At 42.5% G+C, this 16059-nt stretch overlaps 1 protein-coding gene across 2 annotated transcripts in view; it reads right to left on the bottom strand.

Annotated features, from left to right (window-relative positions):
* Nucleotides 1-16059, bottom strand: part of ARFGEF3 (ARFGEF family member 3) — a 182658-nt gene that overhangs the window by 79351 nt on the left and 87248 nt on the right. For both annotated transcript variants that reach the window (XM_019029912.4, XM_063707892.1), the window contains 4 exons: nucleotides 11407-11511; nucleotides 9596-9929; nucleotides 3740-3852; nucleotides 1752-2662 (listed from right to left, as the gene is read on the bottom strand). In XM_019029912.4, the coding sequence (XP_018885457.2) occupies nucleotides 1752-2662; nucleotides 3740-3852; nucleotides 9596-9929; nucleotides 11407-11511 (1463 nt within the window). The remainder of the gene's footprint in view (nucleotides 1-1751; nucleotides 2663-3739; nucleotides 3853-9595; nucleotides 9930-11406; nucleotides 11512-16059) is intronic.

The following is a 16059-nucleotide window of genomic DNA, read 5'->3' as shown; positions in this document are numbered from 1 at the left end:
AGGTATGAAATTCTTAGGAAATAAGAATTAGGAAAGTTGAGAAATCATGTCTCTTTATATCCTTTTCTAGGTCATGTGAAAATTTCTGGGGTAAAAATTCTGTGTCTCCTTTGGTGCTTGCTACAACTTTGGATAATTCTCGTATTAAAAAATGTTCCAGCCGGGCGCAGTGGCTCATGCCTGTAATCCCAGCACTTTGGGAGGCCAAGGCAGGCGGATCACAAGGTCAGGAGATCGAGACCATCCTGGCTAACACAGCGAAACCCTGTCTCTACTAAAAATACAAAAAATTAGCCAGGCGTGGTGGTGGGTGCCTGTAGTCCCAGCTACTTGGGAGGCTGAGGCAGGAGAATGGCATGAACCCAGGAGGCGGAGCTTGCAGTGAGCCGAGATTGCACCACTGGACTCCAGCCTGGGTGACAGAGTGAGACTTTGTCTCAGAAAAAAAAAAAAAGGAAAAAAAAAATTTGTTCCTTCTTATATATACAGAGATTTAAGTGTCTTTTTCTTGTCCTCTTGAAAAAGGACAATTTGGTCAGCTTCTTAAAGATACTTGTTAAGTTACACATCAGTCAGCTTCTAACCAAGTTCCAGTAACTGGGCTACAGTTTTTTCATGTATGTGTGTGAAGTTTTGTTAGAAAATAAAAAGGAAGTGAGACAAGGTCTCAGCCCTCAAAGAGCAGGGAGTCTAGAGAGGGGAGGGTGGAAGGGATGGTGGATGCATTAACAAATGACTGTGATAAATGCACCAAGCACAATGACAAACACAAGCTCAAGGTTAAGTGGTAGAAGAGCAAGTGGTGATCATGGCTTTTTAGCAGTTCTGTGTCAGTTCCCAGGGTCAGCCCTTTGGATCTGAGCACAGTCTTAGGGAGATTCATTTGCCTCAGTATTCTGTGGTCAAGAGACCCTTGTACTGGAGGGAAAGGCACAGATGACCTCCCTGGTATCACACCAACATTTATTCCCACCATAAATTTTATGTACCCATTAATTTATTTCTTTCTGTATTATCTTTCAAGAACACTATCTTAAAAATAATTATTTACTATGTGAAATGCTACTACTTCCCTGTATTCTTTATCTGCTTCCTCCACCAAAACTCTAGGTGATTCTCTTCTGCCCTTCAATAATACCAGCATTATTTTCTGATGTGATTTGCCCACTATTCCCCCCAGCACCACTGTTTACGGTCTGAGTCACAATTCAACAGATGGAAGGATCTGAGATGGGAGAATGCAGCGTTACCAAGCTATACTAGACTATCACACATTGTTCGAATGTTCAGTAGAATTCAGAATATATTGGGAGGACTTGGCGTGCAACTGATCCAAGACAGCATTCAAAATTGTTTACATTTTGATACACCAAAAGTACATTGCTCTATGAATTTTAGACACCAAGTCATAGAAGCATACTGGGAATTCAATGTTTTAAGAATTACAGATTGTCATCTTGTTTCAATCAGTAGCACCTTTCTAGAATGCAGCTACTTCTCATTCTTTACTTTACATCCTATACATTTATCAGCCTCATAGTATATTCCAGCCATCGACTGTTGTAGAATTCAAATAAACCACCACTAACTAATAGGTCTTAGATTTCTTCGCCCTCTTTAAACTGGGGAAACCCGAAGATTCATTAATATGCTTTGAGCACTTCAAACTATAAGCATGATAGTAATTGCCCATTAAGGCAAACTGCTCTGAATAATCTTGTTGACTATACAGCAGAGAATTGTTTACAAACCTGAGCAGAAAGTAGAGGCAAAGTTCTGCAGAGCGGTGTCCACCTCCTCTACATTGGAGAGAGCCAGGAGCCGAGGGAGGAGGCCTTCCAGGGACTGTATGAACAGCCTGGCGCTGTGCTGATCCGCCTCCTGGTTCTTCAGCAGTTTTAGAGACAGGGCGGCAGTTCGCAGGGACCGGTGGCCTAGGCAGTCCCGGGGTGTCTGCTCTTCATCGGCTAGTGAACAGTTGTCCGACCCAATGTCCGACACGTCGGACCTGCCCGAGTCCTTTTCTGCTGCCATAGAGTACTGATCACAGGAATCAAACTCTGTCCTAGAAAGGTCTTGGTCATCAACGCTAAAATTACTCTCACTATACCTAGATCCATAGGACCTTGTCCTGCAGTCTACTGACAGGAAGTTAGTTATGTCAGGGTAAGGGACCGTGTGGCTTCTCTGCACGACATCTGGCTGGTCTACCGCCTCTGTTTCCAATACTTTGCTCAGCGTCTCCTTACCCTCTGGGATGGCTGGTGACTTGAGACTGTTCTTGTGGTTTCCCGAATGGTCCTCGGGTGTAGTCTGACCCAACTCTCCCTCAAGAGTGGTCTGGCCGGTGTCTGTGGTGACACTGATGCTGATGTCAAGGCTCCTCTCGTTCCCTGACTCCCACGGCGTGTGTTCTGAGGACAGCACTCGCCGCTGCCAGCGGAAGTCAGCCTCATTGATCTCCATGGAATCTCGGCTCCACTCAGCCCCATCCTTCAGCTCCTCAAGGCGCAGAAGCAGCAGTTGCACCTGACCTTCGCTCAAGCCCTTCCCCTGGCTGAGCTCATCCAGGGCACCCAGCAAGGTGCAGACACAGGACACGGCTGCATAGCAAGCTTCGATGCCACCCTTGATGCATGCTTCGGTCATGCCATCCATGATGCTAAACAGTGTTCAAAAGAGAAAATGGAATAAATGCATAAAATGTAGAAAATATCTCTGAAAGGAACAAGAGTGTTAGCCTGGCAAACAGCAAAGTATTCAAAACAGATAGTCTGATTTGAATAAAACAAAATGGTCTGGGCAATGAATAAAAGAAACAAACATGCCTAGGTGGGCAGAGGAAGATCTTCAGATAAAGTGGCCTGCATTGGCTGGGCACAGTGGCTCATGCCTGTAATCCCAGCACTTTGGGACGCTGAGGCGGGCGGATCACTTGAGGTCAGGAGTTTGAGACCAGCCTGGCCAACATGGTGAAACCACGTCTCTACTAAAAATACAAAAAATTAGCCAGGTGTGGTTGGTATGTGCCTGTAATCCCAGCTACTCAGGAGGCTGAGACAGGAGAATCATTTGAACCCAGAAGGCAGAGGTTGCAGTGAGCCGAGATCGTGCCACTGCACTCCAGCCTGGGTGACAGAGCAAGACTCTGTCAAAAAAAAAAAAAAAAAAAAAAAAAAAAAAAAAAAAAAGTGGTCTGCATTGAATCACACTCCTTCTTGGCTCACTGGTTTTTTGGGTACAAATAGAAGCTCCTGATGAGTATTTATGACCTTCCCGAACAATCTCACTTTTGTATTATGCTCAGTGTTTCAAATAGAAAATAGTTATAATGGTTACATAATGTGGGCCTTCCTCTATAAAGTAAACATATTCCTGAACAGATGTATGTGAATACAACTATTACAAGCCCTATAATATTCAGTTTTCTAGGGGGGCTACATATGAAGAAATCCTATAGTTACAGTATTGCAAATCAAAAGTTCTCTAAAATAATCCCAATGAATAATTATTGTATATTTCACTTGGTACATCTGGTTTTAAGTCAATATGAAAATATAAAAAGTTCCATGATTATAATAAATTGAGATATGTCTTCTCATGTAGCTTGTGGGTGAATTATTAAATAGACACATTTCATATAATGTAGAATTTTTTAAAATTTCAGGGATTTGTAAGCAAGGTTAAAAGTCTTCAGAAAAGCAGCCTCAATAAAGACCTAAAAGGATAAACATCATACAGTTTGAGGAGATCCAGATGAGACTTTCTTTTTGAAATTGATCTTTTTCTGGACTCTGATTCAGTGGAGCTGGGTCCTGCCAAGTCACAGAGACGCTGTGGGCTCCCGAGTATCTTAAAGAAAAAGGTAAAAGAGTAACAGAAAAGTGAATATCACAAAAAAGCACAAGGTTTTTAAATTGTGAGATCAAATAAACATGTACTTTCCCTAATGAGTGATATAGTATAAGGAGAAACAGAATTATTTGGAACTTCCAATCTTAGTAAAGCTGATTTAGGTTTTCTTCTTGACATATGGTGTGTATCAGGCTCCTGGCTCTTCAGCTCAGGGCTGGCTTAGACAAAGAAAATTATCAGAGGGATTGTTGAAAAATCTTTTCTAGCACAGAACTAGAAAACACTTGGATCTCTGTTCTTTAGTAATATTGGCCTATAATATAACCTTCCTGGACTCTTTTTGTCTTATTTTGGTATCAAGTCGGCTAGCTTCATAAACTGGGTGGAGAAGTATGCCCTCTTTCTTATCGCTGAAAAAGTTCATGGAAGATTGGAATTCCCTGTTCCTTGAATGCTTGTATAGCTTGTTTCTAAAGCTACATGGAGCCAGAATTTTAATGGGAATCCTTTAACTAGTTCCTCCATTTCTCTAAAGATTATAGGACTATTCAGGCCCTTAATTTCTTCTTGAACCAACTTTTTAAAAGTTGCATTATTTCCTAAGGACTTATCCATTTTATCTGGTTTTCAAATAGAGTGTTCTAAAGATGCCTTAATACCCTCTTTTATTTTTTTAATGTGTGTAATACCTATAGTTAGGTATTTTTTTCATTTTTATTTCTGTTTATTTGTACCTGTTTTGAAATTTTTATTGCCCTTGAGAACAGTTTTTCAATTTTCTTAATCTGTTCAGTCCTAACATTTTCTGCTTTTTAAAATCCCCTATATTTCCTTGTCACATTACTTTCTTCTTTTATCCTTACTTTTTCTCCTTTCTACTTTTTTTGAATTTATTCTATTCTTTTTTTCTAACTAAGCTGGAGAATTAGGACATTAAGGTTTTCTGCTTTTTAATACAAGGAGTTAAAGCTATACATATCCTCCCACTTATTTCTTCTCACAAGTTTTCATATGTAGACTGTTCATAATTGTTCATTTCGAACACATTTTTATATACATACGGTAGAAGTCTACAGAAAATGTCAACTTGAGGCTAAATTGATTCAAGGAAAGAAGGTTAATGCAGTGCGTCTGCAGCAGACGTCCTAGCGTATGTCCATTCATCTTCAAAGTGATTGATAATCCAAGCAAAGCAGGAAAAGGTCCATTACATAGAAGAAGTTGTATTTTAAGTAGCTCTCCTCTTTTCCTCTTTCCATATTTCTTTCATACCACAGAAATTGAACACTTCTGCTCTCTGGAAGGAACATAAACGAAGCTTCCACTTTTTGTTGACATCAAAAAAAGAGTGACAAGGCTGGGGCTAAAGTCAGGCAGGCTCTCTCTTTCCCTCTCTCTCTCTCTCGCCCCCTCTCTACAGGCCTGCAGCCCCGTGGCTGGACCCTCTGAGCCTCAGGATGCAACATCTCTTGCTGGAAGGATAAGTGCATTCCCAAAAGATGGAGTGGAAAACCTCACTGTCTCCTGGGATCCCACCACAATTTAAAGTTTAACTTCACTGGTAATAAATTAGATATTCACTGGTAATAAATCCGATAATTTTTTTTTAAAGATGGAATCTCGCTCTGTCACCCAGACTGGAGTACAGCAGCACAATCTTGGCTCACTGCAACCTCTGCCTCCTGGGTTCAAGCGATTCTCCTGTCTCAGCCTCCCAAGTAGCTGGGACCACAGGTGTGCGCCACCATGCCAAGCTAATTTTTTTGTATTTTTAGTAGAGATGGGGTTTCACCATGTTGGCCAGCCTGATCTTGCACTCCTGACCTCAGGTGATCCGCCCATCTTGGCCTCCCAAGATAATCTATTTTAATTCCCACATTAATCTTGTACTTATTTCTCAATTGCTTCAGAATCTGGAGGGAAAGGGATGGATTGGTAAGGTTTCTGGAGAACCCTCAACAAAAACTAAAATGAAAGATGTTTTAATCTCAGCTTCTTCAGGTGGGAATGAGAGTTGTGGGATCAGTGGCTGGGGGGCCAGAGGTCTGATAAAGACTGGGGGGCTTCTAAAGCCGAGCCATAGGGGAGAAAAGGAAGCAAAGTGTACTTTTTCATTACTGTTCATTTTAAGGGGAAATCAGAAGCAGAAAAGGGGCTATGCTTTGAAAAACAAAAATGTCCTGTATGTCCTTGATCAACAGGCACACAGTGCATATGGCAGAGTGACAAACTAAAACGAGAACAGGGAAATAACATACCAAGCCTTCAAACTCCAAAAGGCTAAACAAACATCCTGGGTACCCAGTGGTTTTCTTTGTGTGCACAAGCCCTGCACATTTTGGTATCTAGGTTACCAACTTTCCCAAACGATTGGTTTTGTCGTATAAAGTGGAGGCACCGCTTTTCAGAACATCCTGGCCCCAATTAGTCTGCTGAGCTCCTTGGGGCAGCACTGCCTGGACGTGCTACCATCAAATTCTAGCCTCATCTCTGCAAAATGACCTTGGGAAGCTAGAACATCTACGATGAACAGAAAAACATAACTAACTTCCTTTTGCAGTACAAAGGAAATTATTTAAAACACATTTAGAGACCTATGGATGCCATATGCAAAGTATCTACTTAGCATCCAGGTACCAAGTGGCTCTACTGTGGGCAGTGACTGCTCTAGTGCCTGTCATTTCTGAGGGGAAAAGAAAGGTTGCTGCTGCTTATAAAATAGCCTCTTTGTAGACATTTTGTCTTCAGGTCCGCATGTCGGTCAGTCAAAAGTTACTAAACACTTATTCTGATTCAAGCATTATAGTGTTAAATACTAGGGGAAAACATACAGAAGCAATCTATATACAAAAGTATAGTTGAGGAGACAAGAAGCTTGTTCCCCATTCTATTGTGAAACAATCAGTGTTATGGGACGTATAATCAATTGCTAAATGGCGGGATGGAATTTCAAGAAGAACCCGATCAGTGGTCTGAGGAAGCCCAGCCATGAAGGACAAGGATTTTGATAGCAAAGAAGCAGCCATACTTAGAACACCAGGCTTCACCGTCTTAGCCTTACGACTCACAACATGAAGGACTTTGGGCAAGTCACTTCTCCCCCCAGAGCCTCAGCTTTCCCATCTGGAAAATGGGCATAACATTATCTTCCTAAGGGAGTTTGTAAATAAGCTAATGTGAAGTGGCAGCAGTATCTAGCCTGTTGCAATTAACCACTCAATTCTGTGAGGGGGGAGTGACCCACAGGAATAAGGGACAGAAAACCCTGAAGAGGCGGGGAGGTGGGAATTGAACAAAGCAGATCAGTCACATGGGATGAAGGTGCATCCAGGGAAGTGATGGAAAATCCAAATGATGGAAGAAGGCTCTGGAAGCTGGGCACAGTAACTCTGCCTTGATGGGAGAGTCAATGAAAAGCCATTAGAGAGCCCTGGGCAATGGGAAAATTGTTAACAATGGTGATTTATGGACATAAATCCAGTAAGACAAAAGGAATAAAACAGGCAGGAGAGGGAGGCCAGCTAGAATTGAACCAGCTATTTTCAGCCTCCATGTGTTTTCTCTTCCTTAGAATAGCAATAAGTACACCATATATTTGTTTAGCACTTGATATTTACAAAGTACTTAGGCAAACTTTAGTGCATTTTGAACTTGCAACCTTTGGAATATTATAACAATGTACAGATGAGAAAACTCTTAAGTTCAGAGTTAAATGATTTACCTATATCACAAAGCCAGTGTGTGGCAGAGAGAGGATTTGAACCCTGACTCTTAAACTCAGGCTCCTGAAATGGGCAGCTGTTCCAACACCAAGAAAAAGGGGCTGCTGGGGGTCATTTGCGCTGCAATGTGAGAGTCAAGTCCAGTGATAAGGATGATACAGGAAAAGACCGTGGGATTAGGGTCAGCTGGACCAGGGTTTGCACCTTTTCTTTTTCTTTGGGACTTTGGGCAAACCATTTGGCCTCCTAAAGCCTAAGTTTCTTTGTGGGAGGAAATTTCCTTTTCCTTTGGCATCACACTTCTATGAGGAGGAATATCCATCCAGTGCAGTAAAATTCTAGGCCTCTCTTCTCCCTTCCTCTCATTTCTTCCAGGTACAGGAAGAGCCCCTGATCGGACTGGTGAATTTAGGATAAGGAGCTGAGCATGCCTCACTAGCATGTTTCTCTCCCATCTTCCTGGGGATCTGCCAATCAGAGGAAGCCCATGCTTGCCCTTCCAGGATGCAAGCTGAACAGGAGTAGGAGAGGACCCTGGGGAAGGGCCACTGCTGTCTGAGTGGTGAAGTGTGGTCTAGTCTCACTGGCCTCCAAAGCTGTATTTTATCTGCCCATCTAGTGAAGATCAATTCTTAAAGCTGGCCTTTTGATCTCCATTGCCTGAAGCTCTGGTGGGGAAAAGAAGTAACATTCTTAATTGATAAAAATAAAGTTGATGGTCGAGCATGGTGGCTCACACCTGTAATGCTAGCACTTTGGAAAGCTGAGGCAGGCGGATTGCTTGAGCTCAGGAGTTTGAGACCAGCCTGGGCAACACGTCTCTACAAAAAATACAAAAATTAGCCAGGTGTGGTGTCATGCAGCTGTGGTCCCAGCTACTCAGGAGACTGAGGCAGGAGGAAGGAACACTTGAACATAGGAGGTCCATGCTGCATTGAGCCATGACTGTGCCACTGCACTCCAGCCTGGGCAACAGAGTGAGACTCTGTCTCAAAATAAATAAATAAAAGTTGATATACAACCTCACAAATTTATTATGAATTAAAAAAAATATATGTGAAGTGCCTGGCATATAGTAGGCAAGAAAAAGAATGGTAATTATTATCGTGGGCTCATAGATTTTCTTAACAGCCATTAAATCTGGGCTACTCCTTAATTTCTAGAGATAGTGAGTCAGAACTTTCCAATACTCATTACAATAAAATCTCATTAAAACACCAAGAAAGAATTCAAATTTAACTTCTCAGATATTGGTTGGCAGCAATGATTGCTTAAAATAAATTAATCATCAACAAGGGAATTTTGCTACTCTGGTTTTTTGGAGGGGGGGTGTTGAGATAACAAAAGGAAATGCAATTTGACCTTTATGAACAGATTCACAAATACAAAAACACTGATGACTTTTCTTTTTGGTTCTTTGAGAGAAGGCAGAGGAATCTTTGTTTGAAGCACCTTCAGAATAACCCTAATTCTACCTCAAAACCATGAAGTAGCACACTGGGATGGCTACTGAAATCTGGACAACCTTTATGTTCTTGCTGGGGTCATGACATTTGGGAGAAATGAGGCAAAAGAATGGGACAAAGGGATTCCTCTTAGCAATCAGAGACTGGCAGAGCTCTTTTTTTGGATAATGTGCAACCTGAGTATAAAATCATTTTGAAATCTAATGTTGGCAAAGGCGAATAAACACATATATCTGCACAAACAGCACGTAAGGTAGAAGAATGAAATCTCAGCATGGGCCTGGTCTGGTGCACATCTAACAGAGTCTTAACAAGCACTAGCTCGATTCTCAAATGGTTTTGCATCAGTAGGCATCACTGACCCCTCCTACCCCGGCTCACAATACATGTACACACGCACTGACTCTAGAGACAGCATTCGTTACTGGACACCATGAGGCAGTAATGAAGTTCCGGCAAGTGATTGGCAAGCCTTTTCTGAGCGCTTCTTGTATGCGAAACGCTGGTCAGGCCCCCTTGTAAACCTGGTGGCGATCTCCAGTGCCTCCTCACCTCTTTCATTATTTTGATGGCTTCCACCCGGTGCTGGGGTGGGGGGTAGAGCAGCACTCGGTGGTAGAGGGACTGGAGCACGGGCTTCATGGAGTCCACGGACCCCACCAGCCGGACCAGCTCGGCTGCGATGTAATAGATAGTCCGAGCCACAGGTCCGCTCAGGGCCGGCGCAGTGCAGGAGCAGCCTGATCCCCGGCCGTGGTCAGACACTCCCGGAGACGCAGAGTCCGACTCCAGGCTGGTACTGGTGCTGCTGGTGTGAGCAGAGGTGATGGTTTTGTCATGAATTGGATTCCCCAAGATCACGATGAGAGCAGGGCAGAGGTTTTTCCTGGGAAGAGATGGTGAGAAAAGTAACTTTCCCCACAAGCCAAATGATAAAATTTACTCTGCGAGTAAACAGATGCCATAGAAATGACAAGAGTGCGGCTCTTTAGTGCTTCTTCTTTTGGCTACATTTTGCCTGTTTTCTAAGTCTCTCTAACATTTCTAGGTATTTCAACAATACTTTTCCTCATAAATTGAGCTAGCATGAATGAAATAAAATATAAGAGAAGCATTAAGAAACCATCGTAAGTGAAGAAATGGACTCAAAATGCTAAATGGCTGTTATAAAGTTTCATATTACTACAAATAACAAAATGATTTCTCATTTGAGAAGTTAATTGCAAATTCCATACTGACACCTATCATTTGGCTTCCTTCCTGTCAATAAGCCCAGGGACCCAGAACAACCAGCTGGCTGCCTATGGGGCCTGTCACTTCTGGGAATCTCTGACTATGATTAAGAGACTGGTATTCAGGTTGAGATGGAGCTAGGGCTAGGAGTAAAGCTCAGTATCTCTTGCCCCCTGCATAAGTTATATGCTTTTTGAACGAGCTGAAAACACAGAAAAATTTTCTGGTTCTGGTCTCTCATGATCCTATGATATAAACCAAAGACGGCCCTGGAAGCATATTCTGCCATAATCATCATCAGTTTTTCTGCGGAGTTTGGTCTGATGGATGTCAACAAAGCAATTTATCTGCTTTATTATTATTATTATTATTATTATTATTATTATTATTATATATTTTTGAGACAGAGTCTAGCTCTGTTGCCCAGGCACGATCTCGGCTCACTGCAACCTCTGCCTCCCGGGTTCAAGTGATTCTCCTGCCTCAGCCTCCCGAGTAGCTGGGATTACAGGCACCCGCCACCATGCCCAGCTAATTTTTGTATTTTTAGCAGAGACAGGGTTTCACTGTGTTGGCCAGGCTAGTCTCAAACTCCTGACCTTGTGATCCGCCCACCTAGGTCTCCCAAAGTGCAGGGAGCGTGAGCCATTGGGCCCGGCCTATTATTATTATTATTATTTAATTTTTTTTTTTTTTGAGACAGAGTCTTGCTCTGTCACTCAGGCTGGAGTGCAGTGGCTTTATCTCCACTCACTGCAACCTTCACCTCTCAGGTTGAAGCAATTCTCATGCCTCTGCCTTCCAAGAAGCTGGGATTACAGGTGCCCGCAACTGCCATGCCCAGCTATTTTTGTATTTTTAGGAGAGACGAGGTTTCATCATGTTGCCCAGGCTGGTCTCGAGCTCCTGGCCTCAAGCAATCTGCCCGCCTCGGCCTCCCAAAGTGCGGAGATTACAGGTGTGAACAACTGCACCTGGCCACAATTTCCCTGCTTTCTCTCTAAGACATTTACGCATAGATGAAACTACTACTGGTGGGTCATGGACTTCATGGAGAGGGACCCAGAGACATAGCCAGCAGCAGCCCTTGGGTTGGCATCAGCGTGGGGGCGTCAGGAGTAGGTGCTCACCAGATCAGGTCCGTGAAGCGCCTGTGCAGATGCATGGAGGAGGAGGAGCTGCTGAGCACAGACAGGATGCACTCCAGGTAGAGAAGCTGCAGCTGCTGGCTGTCACTGCAGAAGAGCAGAACCGACACAAATGCAGACAAAAGACAAGGCAAAATTAAAGAGGTGATGTGTGGAAACACGCTCGGAAAAATGGTAGGCGTTACTAAAGTGCTAGTTTTAGGGGGACGGTTAGTGTTATGGGTTGAACTGTGTCTCTCTCCTCAAATTCATAGGTTGGAGTCCTAATCTCCAGCACCTCCGAATGTGACTTTATTTGGAGATAGGTCCTTACAGAGGTGATCAAGTCAGACTCAGTTCACTAGAGGGGATGCTAATCCAACATGACTCTGTCCTTAAAGAAATGGAAATTTGGACACAGAGACATTCATTGAGGGAAGACAGTGTGAAGAGACACGGGAGAAGACAGCCATCTACAAGGCGCAGAGAGAAGCCTGAGGAGATCCTTCTCTCTCACCTCTCAGGAGGAACCAACCCCACTGACGCCTTGATCTTGAACGTACAGGCTCCAGAACTGTAATACAATAAACTCTTGTTTAAGGTACTCAGTTTATGGCACTTTGTTACAGCAGCCTCAGCAAGATAATACAGTTGGGGTGATTTTTTTTTTTTTAACTAATAAACTTTACTTTTTAGAGCACTTGGAGATTTATAGAAAAACTGACCATGAAACAAAGTTATCATATTGGACCTATTATTAAATCTTACATTGGTATAGTACACTTGCCACAATTAATAAAAAATTGATATATTAACTAAAGTCCATAGTTTATGGCAGAAATGCTAATTTTTATATTATCTAAACCTTTCAAGAGACCATTTACCACATTATCTTTTCATTGGTGAACACTTTGTGAACTTGCATTAGACTTTTCTTCTTTATTGAGGAAACATGATTTTTCAGTGGAGAAATTATTTTGTGTCCAAGTTATCATTATGGGGTTCCTCATAGAGGAATAGAGCCAGATGAAGAAAATAGACAGCTTTATGGGGAACACATTCCTAATATCCAGATTAACTTCTCTGCCCAGCCTACCAGAAAGTATTAAAATCCAGGCAGGTGACAAGAGTGACAGATAGGGCTAAGGAAGAATTTAATTTTCAGGGACATGTTTATTGCAAATATATAATAAATCCTTTTTTAGAGAGTTCACTCAGTAATGTGGGATGGGAATAGTCAGAAAAAGGAAAAACTTGCTTATAAAAATAATTTTTGGTTGTGTCTCTTTCTCCTAATTTAAAATAAATGTCCAAAGGAAGTCAGGAAGTCTAGTGTCTTTAACAGTTCAAATTACCCCCAGGAGAAGGGGGTGGAAGGAACAGAAAGGCTCATGCAGGCCAACTAGAAACTTGAAGAGATAGGAAGGAAGTAAAGAAAAGTTAACAGTAGACAGTGCTAAGGCCAGAGGTTACATCCACACAACTGCCAAATTGAGAAAGACCACACAATTGTAAGACAGAGGATAGTGAGAGGGGTGGAGTCCTTTATGTGCCATTTAATACACTGACATTGATATTAGTATTTATGTGCCATTAAATACACTGACATTGATATTATGCTCTAAAGCCCTTTGTCAAAATTCTTCCATGGTCTGTCCACTAAAAATACTGTTTTTATTTTCTTTTAAGGTTTATAGAACTAAACAAAAACAAAGAGACAGTTTGTAGCCCTTTATAGAAAAAGGTTCCTGACCCATATTCTAAAATCTCCCTTGTCCAAAGAAAGCTGTATAGTGATTAAATAATGTTATTATTCTGTAGAAGGGAATGCCACTTATATTTGGATATACTCTGTCAACCACGCCCTTTGAGGGTGGAAGAAGAAATGGGGAAAGGCTGAGTCTCCACAAAAGTTATTACTATTTGCCAAGAGGAAGGTGATGGATGGAGGAAGAGTAAGAAATGATGAGCCATTCTTGAGCCAGGTAAGGACTTCACATTTCTAGGCTTCTAGTCCTACAAGCTTCCCTATGCTTTTGACCAAGACGTAGCTCCTGACATGAAACAGCATGTTTCTTCACTCTTACGGGACTGGACAGACATATAAGCAAGTAGATAAAGCACTGGTAGGAAGGGCTGTGAATGAATACCTTAACACAAGGTTCTATGAGACCATATCGCAGGAGCAACTTCTTAGAAAGAATGTCCACAGGACATGCTGTCTTAGTAGATCCTAAAGTTCAAGTAGGAGACTGTGGCATGGTGAAGCAGAGGAAAAGGTGTGACAAAATATCAGGGTGGAGGAGGAAGGGATTTAGGCTGAGAGGTTTGTGGCTAAAGCACAGGGTGTGAGGGTGGTATCAGCCCAAGAGGTGGACAGAGGCCCCATCAGGAAGGGTCCTGTAAGCCACACTAAGATGTCTGGACTTTATCTGGAGGTAAAAGAGTGATATGACCAGATCTGTATTTCAGAATGTTCAATTTGTTTGCTTTACGAGGAAGAGAGTGGACAGGACAAATCAGAGGGCCATGGTGTCAATTGTAAGCCATATTTAAAAAATCACTTCTGGAAGGATTGCCTTCACTGTAGTCTCAGTTAATCATTCTGACCAATCACTTGACCTGTTATTAAGAAGAAAAATTATGAAATGCTCCAATTCAAAAATTTCTCTTTTTCTTTCAAACTGTCAGTCTAGCATCACAAAACGAAAACAACTATAGACATGAAAGACTCTCAATTTCTGAAATCATTGGAAATAAGTCCATAGAAAAGCTATGAGTCATCAAGCTATTGGCAAAGTGTGCCATGGTGAATACTTCAACCCCCAGGTTATCAGACTCACTGACAGGGAACACATCGCCAAGGTAACTGGCCTGAGAGTCTCCTTGGAGACTGAACGCAGCAGCTTTTCCGTGGGTTGCAGCAGTCTGGAAAACAGATGATCGTGGCCATGCATGAGTCACACCATTAAAGGAGCTGTTTAAAACGTAAGCACCTTCCACTAGATACACACACGCACGTACGCAGCGTGTATGCGTGTAAAAGCTGTCCCTGTACAAACAAGTAAGTAGAATGCACAAGGCAAAAAGTAACCTAGAAACCAGCCAACTCTTTCAAAACACATGAGGGAAAAATCTGTCTACTTAGGAGGGCTGTAAGTCACTTTTCTTGGTCTTTTCTGTGAGCATTTCATGGCTGGCAGGCTTAGTATCTGCTGGTCTCATTCTCTGCTCATCACTGAACTTCTTCCCAGGTGCACGATCTGTGGAGAACAACGCTCAGGCATGGACCCGCAGGCCGTGAAGGCAAAGCAGCCACCCCTCCTGGCAAGGCTACTGGGAGGGCAGCCTAGCACGTTTTGTATCTCTGGAGTTCTTAGAGTTTTGTTTTGAACCATTTTGACTTTGCTTTCCTTAGAAATAGATTTGAATTTAGTTAAAGAAAGGAGAGAAGAAATTAAGTGTGTAAGGAGTGAAATGGAATTAAGACAGACAGTGGGAATGCTTTGGCAGGCCCCATCTATTCCAAGCCTGCGTTGGTATAGGTTTTGCTCTAACATTCTCTGTTCTAGGAGGAGAGAGAAGCAGGGAAAGAGTGGTGGGAAACAGGCAGAGAATAAGTAAGTATCTTTCTAAGTCCAATTATCCTTCCAGAAATTCTTGGATTTAAAAAGCATCATGTAACTCAACTTGCCTAACATAGGATTCTATTAATACCACATCTCCAAGGCATGCGAGGGAGTGTTCTGCGTACCTGAATACATTTTCTGAATCCTCCCAAGAGTCCAAGCATATCATGAACACACACCCCTACAGAGCTAAAGCCCTAAGAGGCACTGATTTTGGAAATGGCTGTTGAGGTTAGTAAATACTGATTCTGGTGTGATTTCAGAGGAATTGCCTATTCAGAGAGTAGAAGAGGCATCCAGTTTAGCTAATAGAAATAAAGGAATTAAGTTAGTAAAATCAGAAGCAATGGTACACAAGTAAAAACTTAGCAAGGAGAATGAACAGAAGCACCAGACTGAGAGCAGCTGGTGCACAGGACTATCTTACCAGGTGGACATAAAGGTCTTCCCTTACAGCTATGCTAAGCATCCTGTGCCCCCAGCATCTTTAGCAAAAGGCCCCCATTTTAGGGTAACGGAGTCGTGATGGCAAATACCAAAATCATACAAAGCAATCAATTTCTAGAGGCAGAACTATGACCAGGGGAATTGTACTGGAAAATCAAACAAGACTGAGAATCCTATAAAATCATTAAGCTCTAAAATAACATGCCTAAAGCCATCTTTGATCCAATGTACAATGAGAAATCCTAGAAACATATGCACATGAATTATTTTCTCCATTTAAAACCTATTCTCAAACTCCTGACCTCAAGTGATCCACCCACCTGGGCCTCCCAAAGTGCTGGGATTACAGAAGTTAGCCACCAAGAGACCAGCCTAGCCAACATGGTGAAACCTCGCCTCTACCAAAAATATAAAAAATTAGCTGGGTGTGGTGGCGCATGCTTGTAGTCCCAGCTACTCAGGAGGCTGAAGCAGGAGAATTGTTTGAACCCAGGAGGTGGAAGTTGCAGTGAGCCCAGATCACGCCTCTGCACTCCAGCCTGGGCGACAGAGTGAGACTGTCTCAAAAAATAAAAATAAT

This window comes from Gorilla gorilla, chromosome 5, assembly GCF_029281585.2.
Source record: "Gorilla gorilla gorilla isolate KB3781 chromosome 5, NHGRI_mGorGor1-v2.1_pri, whole genome shotgun sequence".
NCBI lineage: Eukaryota > Metazoa > Chordata > Mammalia > Primates > Hominidae > Gorilla > Gorilla gorilla.
This window is presented reverse-complemented; position numbering and strand designations above follow the sequence as displayed.